The sequence below is a fragment of the Nematolebias whitei genome, chromosome 16 (assembly GCF_014905685.2).
Source record: "Nematolebias whitei isolate Nwh7 chromosome 16, NemWhi1, whole genome shotgun sequence".
NCBI classification, from domain to species: Eukaryota; Metazoa; Chordata; class Actinopteri; order Cyprinodontiformes; family Rivulidae; genus Nematolebias; species Nematolebias whitei.
In genome coordinates, this window is record NC_056513.1 from 28,963,369 (window position 1) to 28,971,970 (window position 8,602).

General features: G+C 39.7%; 1 protein-coding gene across 1 annotated transcript in view; it reads right to left on the reverse strand.

Moving 5' to 3' along the window:
• Positions 1 to 660: 660 nt before the first annotated feature.
• The window catches only part of ednraa (endothelin receptor type Aa), a 19,693-nt gene continuing 11,751 nt past the window's right edge, over positions 661 to 8,602 (reverse strand). Inside the window, exons 4-7 of the mRNA XM_037690531.1 lie at positions 6,482 to 6,634; positions 6,256 to 6,389; positions 1,241 to 1,349; positions 661 to 911 (exon numbers count right to left, since the gene is read on the reverse strand). Of these exons, the coding sequence (XP_037546459.1) occupies positions 774 to 911; positions 1,241 to 1,349; positions 6,256 to 6,389; positions 6,482 to 6,634 (534 nt within the window). The 3' untranslated portion in view covers positions 661 to 773. The remainder of the gene's footprint in view (positions 912 to 1,240; positions 1,350 to 6,255; positions 6,390 to 6,481; positions 6,635 to 8,602) is intronic.

Below are 8,602 nucleotides of genomic sequence, written 5' to 3' on the forward strand. Positions count from 1 at the left end.
AGACTACCATCTTAAAAAAATCAGTTCACATGAACACTGTTTTATAAACTATTACACCACAGCCATTTCTAAAAATGTTCTTCAAGTAGAAATAATTATTTGTATAATGTTCCTGCAGAAGACTACGTTTAAATGTCTGAACTGTTGCTTTAAAACTACATCAAATTCAACTGAAACAATGTTTTAGTGTTTATACGCATCTTTTCCTAAGAGATATTTCACTTTTTCTTAAAGAATACAAAATGCTTTAACATTGCTGAATACAAAACAAGTATATATGAAACACAGCACGAAACCTCAGTTACGAGTTGTTTTGTTTGTTTGGTTCACATCTTCAACGAGTGGCAAACAGCTCAGAGGAAACTGTTATGTCCATCGTTCGGTCAGACTTTTCCTTCTTGCAGCATCCTTCCTGGCAACGCTGCCCTTTGCAGGAAAACTGTGCTCAACTCCTGGTAGAGTCATTTATAGAGTTCAGCTGCATCCTTCAGAAGAGTCCTCATCCTGCTTACCCCCCCCCCCCCTTCTTCTCTCAGGCTACAGAGTTGCTGTCTGTGGGTGTGGGAACCAGAAGGGGCTTTTCTCAGGAAGCCCGGCTCGTTGCGAGGCTCAGGAAATCCACTCCATGGTTCATTCCCTTGTTCCAGTTCCTAATATGTGCTTTCGGACACATGTTCCTTCAGTGTCCCAAGCAGGATCAAATATATATTTTTATGTATACGTTTTAAGATGAGTAGTGTTTATTTTTAAGCATTAAAATAAGTGGTGAGTGATCAGTTGCTGTCTTTCCTGACGCTGCGGTCAGTTTGTAGGTTGTTGGGCTCTGGGCTTTTACACTGGATACTGGTTCCATTCACGGGTCCAGTGCTGTTCAGATGATTGTCAGAATAACACCAGCAGCACAAACATGACTGGGAGAACATGTAAAAGAGAAGAAACATGTTAACATGAGAGTTTTTCCATATACGGAGCTCCAGTTTTTCATTAGTTCCCCTTCGACATGTAAACTCTGGACATGGTTTATCTCCCCTGACAGACGTTTGTGAGGTGAGCTCAGCCTGTGAAGTGACTACATACAAGACTGCTTTTATTGCTCGTGGAACGTCATCACATCCCAGCCCCTGAGTCATGAACAAATGCTTTACTTGTTCTTAAAAGCCAGATTATCTCAAAGCAAAATGTCTGTGTCTGAAGTGTGAGGAGGTGGTTGTGACGGGGTTAAGTGTAGGGAGCACAGTACCTTGAAGCAGTTTTTGAACTTCTTGCTGACAAAGTACAGTATAATGGGATTTATGCACGAGTTGATTGTTGCCAGGTTAATGCCGAGGTAGTCCATGACCAGGAGAAAACTGAAAACAGAAACAATGTGTGAGTTCAACCAAATAAAATCTAAATCACCAAAAGTTGAAGATTTAAAGGTTAGCATGCTCCTTTTTCTAAAATGAAGTATTTTTTATAGTAATTACTTAAGGGGTTATAAAGTATTTGAGTTAAATTTGTTTCATTCATTATATATCCAATGCAGAAAGGCAAAGACTGGAAATGATGCTTGTATGTGCATGTTTGTGTGTCAGTCAAATTTACAGAAATAAAAGAAAAATTTGATGTGATAAAAGCTGAAAACCATTATCAACTCATAATCTGGCATGAAAAGATGATGGGTGATATGCATTTTTTATTAAATAAATCAGAATCAAAATCATATTTATTAGACAACAGACAAGGAATTTGTCTCAGGCTGGTGATATCTCTTGGGTAGTATAGAACAATAAAAACTACAATACTTACACCTCACACATTAAGAAGCACATTTACAGATATTACACAGTGCACAAATGATGTTCTTATGTTGAGTCCATAAGGCACAGATAATATGCAGTGTGAATCCTTTAGTTTGACTTAACAAAAATATGTAAACTATTAAATATAAAGGTTAAGTTTCCTGATGCATGCTCAATAATCCAGGTAGACAAATCTAACAAGGCTGGCTTGAAACATTGACTATGGTGACATTACCGTAATTTTCAGACTTTAAGTTGTACTTTTTTTCATAGTTTGGCCAGTCTTGCAACATATAGTCTGAAGTGACATATATGTTTTTTTTCTCTATTCATGCTGCAGTGTTTGACTGATGCGTTAAATGTTCATTCATACTGACATTCATTCAATCCTTATTTATACAGGTTAATCCCATTGAGCCTCGGGGACTCATTTACAAGAGAGACCTGAATTTTAACAGAGTGATGACAACAGGGGATAACGACGACAACTATAGACAGTCATAAAAGATGCATACAATTTTTTTTAACAAGTGAAAATAAAATGATGATCGAATGGATAATTAAAAGGAAAAGTAGCAAAAAAAAAAAAAAAACAACTAGATTATAAGGCAGTGTAGAAAACTAAAAACAGGAACATGTCTGCATTGGTCGTTGCCAGGAGTCCAACAGATTCTTAAAGCCACTTGGAGAGGTCAAGGTCGAGAGCTTCAGATCTTTTTGTAAGATATTCAAGGAAACAGGAGCGGAGTAGGAGAAGGCCCTTTTGCCAAGTTCAGTCCTCACTGAGGGAACACTGCAGGTAATAATGTCCTGAGAGCGCACGTTGTAGCTGCACTCACGCAGAGACATGTAGGAGGAGATGTATGAAGGCAGCAGACCAAGAAGTGATTTAAAGATGAAAATGTACCAGTGGGAGAGTCTGTGTGAAGTTAATGGTGACCAGTTAACCAGTGAATACAGTGTGCAGTGGTGGGTACGATAATCACAGCCAGTTATGAATCTTAGTGCACCATGATAGACAGCATCCAACATCTGCAGGGTTCTTGTAGGAGCGTTCATGTAAATAATTTCAATGGAGGGAAAGAAAGTTGCAGTTACAAGGCGTTTCCTAGCATTCAGAGTGAAACAGGATCTATTTCTGAAAAATAAACCCAATTGAACTTTCAGTTTCTTTACTAGGTTTTCCATGTGAAGCTTAAAAGAGAGATGTGAGTCGACCAAGATACCCAAATATTTATAGGAATCGACAAATTCAGTAGGGACACCATTTGAGGAAAAATTCAGAGGAAGAATTACTGGAACTGACTTCCTGGTTGAAAAAGCATCCCTTTGGTTTTATTGGCATTTAGGACACGTTTGAGGTGGAACAAATCTGACTGGATGATGTAGAAAGCAGATTGCAAAAGCTGGAAATCTTTAGCAACTGTTTTAGCTCGACAATAAACAACTGTGTCATGAGCATAGAAATGTAAGGATGCATCAGGGATGCTCTGACCTACATTACCTATGTAGATTGTAAAGAGGGTGTGTCCTAAGACTGAGCCTTGTGGTACACCATTGTTGACTGTTAAATAACTGGAGGAAGTACCATTATGTTGAACACATTGCCTCCGATCTGAAAGATAGTTAGAGAACCAACAATGGTGTGATCTGAGAAACCGATTTCTGAGAGCTTATGACACAAGATGTTATGATCCACAGTGTCAAAAGCTTTAGACAGGTCTAAGAAAAGCGCAGCACAATAATCCTTAGCAGCCATTGCTTCAACAATGTCATTAAAAACCTTCAGCGAAGCTGAACTAGAGAGTAGACTTTACCATGTGCAGCTACAAGAGGGCCCTCTAGGCTTTTGACAACTATATGTTCTTCCTCTTCTGCTAACCCCCCCCCCCCCCCCCCACACACACACACACACACACATACACATCTTCCTCCAGAGTTAGCGGAGATGTTCAGAAGCAACATTGAGGATGGTAACTTGCTTGTTGGACTTGTTGGCTTGTTATGTTTATTGAGCCTGTTCAGGATCCCAGGTATGTTTTGTGTGTTATTGTTCTTTCAGATTAAATGTCTGTTCTTGCAGTTTGTGAAATACATGTCTAAGTAAATGCGACATATACTCTGAAGCAACTTATGTATGTTTATTTCCTCTTCATGAGGCATTTTTTGACTGATGCGACCTATATTCTGGAGCAACATATAATCTGGAAAATACGGTATTTACATGAACGCCCCTACAAGCACTCTGCAGATGTTGGAAGCTGTCTATCATGGTGCGCTAAGATTCATAACAGGCTGTAATTACCATACCCAGCATTGCACCCTGTATTCACTGGTTAACTGGTCATCATTAACTTCACACAGACAATCCCACTGTACATTTTCATCTTTAAATCACTTCTTTATTTGTTGCCTTATACAGGTATATCTCCTCCTACATGTCACCCAATGAGTGCAGCTACAGCGTGCGCTCTCAGGACATTATTACATGCAGCGTCCCCTCAGTGTAGACCGAACTAGGCTAAAGGGCCTTCTCCTACTCCACTCCTGTAACCTGGAACACTTTGCAAAAATATTTGAATCTCTCGACATTGACCACTAAGTTTCTTTAAACAACTGCTAAGTTCAAGGGAAAAACCAATGCGGACATGTTCCTGTTTTTAGTATTTTACATCACTTTATAATGTAGATGTTTTTTGTCTTGCTTTTTGTTTTATTTATATTTAATTTCCTCTATTTACTTTTCATTTTATATGCTTTTTATGACTGTCTGTTATTGCTTGTTCCTCTTCTGTTCTTTGTTTAAAACATGCCTCTCTTGCAAATTAGTCCACGTGGCTCAATGAGACTAACCTGTATAAATAAAGTTTGAATGAAACACGTCAACAAGGTGCTATTTATATGACAGATTTTGTTGGCAGGTCTCAGACTGATGAAGTATTTCAAATGAAAGATGAAACGTTTCTTCCAAGAGAAATATGTCCAGATAACTTGATTTAACTTTTTTTAGTGATTTATTTACCTGGATGATTGAGCTTACATATTTTTTTTAACTATTTTGGCTTAGTTGCCCTCAGGCTGGTTCAGTGAGTAGCAAATGGCCTTCAGGCCTATTGCGATTGTTATGTACTGATGATCGATTGTTTAGACAGATAGTTCCTATTCTGCATGTGTAAAACCATTTTCTGGGAATTCCACATAAGGCTGACTTGAAACACGTTAATAAGGTACTATTTATAAGACAGATTTTGTTGGCAGGCCTCAGACTGATGAAGTTCTTTGGATGAAAGATGAAACGATTCTTCCAAGAAGAATCTGTCCAGATGACATGATTTAACTTTTTTTTGTGACTAACAAGGTTAAGTCAGGTCATCTGGATGGATTCTTCTTTGAAGAAAATAAGAACAAAGAAGAATCCGTCCAGATGACCTGGCTTAACCTTGTTAGATAAAAGCTAATTTGTTTAAAAGTATAATAGTTTGTGGTAAAAAGAAAACAAAAGAAAACAAAAAAACAAAACTGTTCTTATGGTTGCTGATTCTGTTCTACGAACTTCTGCATCTCCTGCCCGATAGGGGGAGATTAAGAAGACAAAAATATATAAAGAATGCAAGGCCTTTATTTTGAAGGAAAGATTTGAGAGGAAGTTATTATATTGTGTTCTTTTTGCCCATTTTTCCGTTTATTAACAGTGTTGATGAAAAACATTGAAACAGAATTTTATAACACATGAGCAAGATTTGGACCGTGCAGATTCAGAACCCATTGAATTTTTTTTAATAGTTTTTCTTTTTGTTGTTAAAATTGCAAAAGCCTGCAGTAACCTTGTTAGATTTGATGTTTGCAATGTTCCAAGACCCAAACACCCCAACAGAAGAAATGGCTTAAAATCCTCATTTATTGCGTTTCTGTTTCCATAATTACTATTTACTTATTAATGCTATATTATATGTCAGTGCAAAAGCATTTTTATAACATAACATTTTTACGTAAAGAGCAGGCAACTGCTAGTGTGCAAGCATTTTTGACCAGTCAGACTAATCAGGGCACAATGGAGAGCCTGCAGCAAAAAGTGAGCTTTGCGAACAAACATGACATGAAAAGGTGCTCTAATGCAATGGCTCCCAACCATGTCCTTGAGGAACGCCATCCTGCATGTTTTAGTTGTTTCACCGCTCCAACACACCTGATTCAGTGATTTAATTACTTCCTCAAGTTTTTCCAAAGCATGTTAAGCACCAATTAATTTAAATCAGGTTTGTCAAAGCAGGGAAACAACAAAAGCATGCAGGGGTTGTGTTTCTCCAGAACCAGAGCAGGGTTGGGAACCACTGCTCTAATGCACAGCATAATAACATTATTAGGGGTTTTGAACAGTCAAACTGACAGACAGTAAATCTGTGAATACGAAATGCTAAGTTGCATGGGCTTTTCAAGGACATTTAGCGTGAATGTTGCTTAAGTAGAAACTCACTTCAGTAGCTCACAGCGCATCTCGTCTTTCTGGTTGTAAACCATTTTCTTCAGAATCCTGCTCAGGTGCAGCGGGAACCAGCAAAGGGCAAATATTAGCACAAGGCAGAAAACGGCTTTGGCCACCTCCCTCCTCTGCAGAGAGAAAAATGTGTTTGCTTATTAGAAAATAAAATGATCAACAGAACGAATCAGGAATATGTTGAAACCACTGATTTTTGTCCAACCTGTTTGAGGTGCTCGCTGAGTGCGATGCGAAGGCTGCCCTTCCTGTGGTTCAGCATCTCACTGGTCATCAGGGTGTAGAAGATGGCGGTGCAAGTCAGGGGCACACAGAAGTAGAAGCCAAAAAGCCACCAATCCTTATATTCTGTATAGAACTACAGGGATAACACCATAGCAATAAACTGTTAAACAACAATGTTTTCAAGACTTACAGTATGTCTGTGACCTGATTGCTTGAAATGATTGAAACATGGATTTAGGGCAGCATGGTGGCTCGGTAGAGCTGCTGCCTCTCAGCGAGAAGGTCACCGATTCAAATACCAGCCGGGGACGTTTCTGGGTGGAGTTTGCATGTTCTCTCTGTACATACGTGGGTTTTCTCTGGATACTCTGGTTTCCTCCCACAGACCAAAAACATGCATGTTGGGCTGATTGGTAACTCTAAATTGTCCTTAGATGTGTGAGAGAGAGTGAATTGTTTTTTGTCTCGTTTGTCTCTATGGGTCCCTATGATGGACTGGAGACCTGTCCAGAGTGTCCCCCATTTCTTGCGCAGTGATTGTTGGACATGGGCGCCAGTGACCCCTGCGACCCGAAAAGGAACAAGCGGGTAAAAGATAATGGATGGAAACGTGGATTTTTTAAGTGCTGCTGTCCAACTGAACAGCCCAAAATTATTCAAGTATTTCTTTATATCTCACTCTAACATTTTCGTGTTTTTTTAAACAAAGTATTTTATTCATATTTTCAATATAGAAAACATTAAACTATAAAACAATCCCCTCCCACACCGGATCAGTCAAAACTACACAAACAAATCATACGTGTCACATTTCTGCCCCTACCTGATGTAGTTTTCTGTTTCCATGTGCAGTTTTGCTTATCACCCATCTTCAGTTTAATCCTGTTCCTTCCAAGCTAAGCCACACCTCCCTTGTTTGTTACAGTAATCGGCACTCATCAACTTCACCTGCTCACCTGCCTTTATAAGCTTCATGCTCACACTCCACCAGTGCCAGATTATCAAACTTTTTTAGATAGTAGATGTCCAGCGATCTCTTCACAACCTTGTTCTCTTGCCTTGTCTCGACCCCACGCCTGTTCCTCGGATTCTTCACCTTGCATGCCCCTTACTTGTTTTGGATTCTGCTTTTTGATCACGGTAACGACTCTGCTTCCCATCTCCTCGACTATGACCCTCAGATCAAGATTTGGCTTTGAATTCTACTCTCTGACCAACTGTGCATGACCTCTGCTTTCCCTACTGGATCTCGTCCTTGGACTCTCCCTAGAACCACAGGGGCAGGGGTCCTTCCAGTTACACAATATTAGTCTCCTAGCCAAGAGAAGAGAGCCAAAGACAATCAAATCCATCTCACATATGCTGAGGGATGTATCCACTGGGACCACCCCGAATAGTGACATGAGTGGTGATGGAAGTACGGTCTTGTCACATATTCCAGAGAAGGTGTCAAATATAGATTGCCAAAAAGTCTGCAGTTCGGGACAAGTCCAGAATGTATGCAAGAGTGTAGCTGGAGTTTGTTTGAAACGATTGCATGCTGGGTCCAGATCGGCCTTGATCTTGGACAGTTCTCTTTGGACCAGTGCAGCCTGTGCACTACCTTGAATTGAATTACATCATGTCACAGGCAGACTGAAGGTGAGTGAATGTTCTTAATGATCCTTCCTTAGATTGGATCTGATATGGGTTCCTCCAAGTCCGCTTCCCATTTCAGTTTAAGGGAGTCCAAACTGGACTCATGATATGAACTGAGCAGTGTATAGATTTTGCTGAGGGTCCCCTTAGTGTCAGACCAGCACTCTAAAATCTTAACCACAAAATGCTTAGAGGGGTACAATGAAAAACAGTCAGTTAGATCACACAAAACTTCTGTACCAGCTGTTCAAAGGAGGCAAATCTACCTTCAACATAGAGATCACACAGTGAATGCACCACTTCCAAGACCCAGGTGTCAAAAGCTGTATCAGCTACTGAGGGACATTCTAGTAATTTTGATGTTGAAATGAAGTTTTATGTGAATAGATCTTCCATTTCGTCTTTCTGTCTATCTATCTGTCTGTCTGTCTGTCTGTCTGTCTGTCTGTCTGTCTGTCTGTCT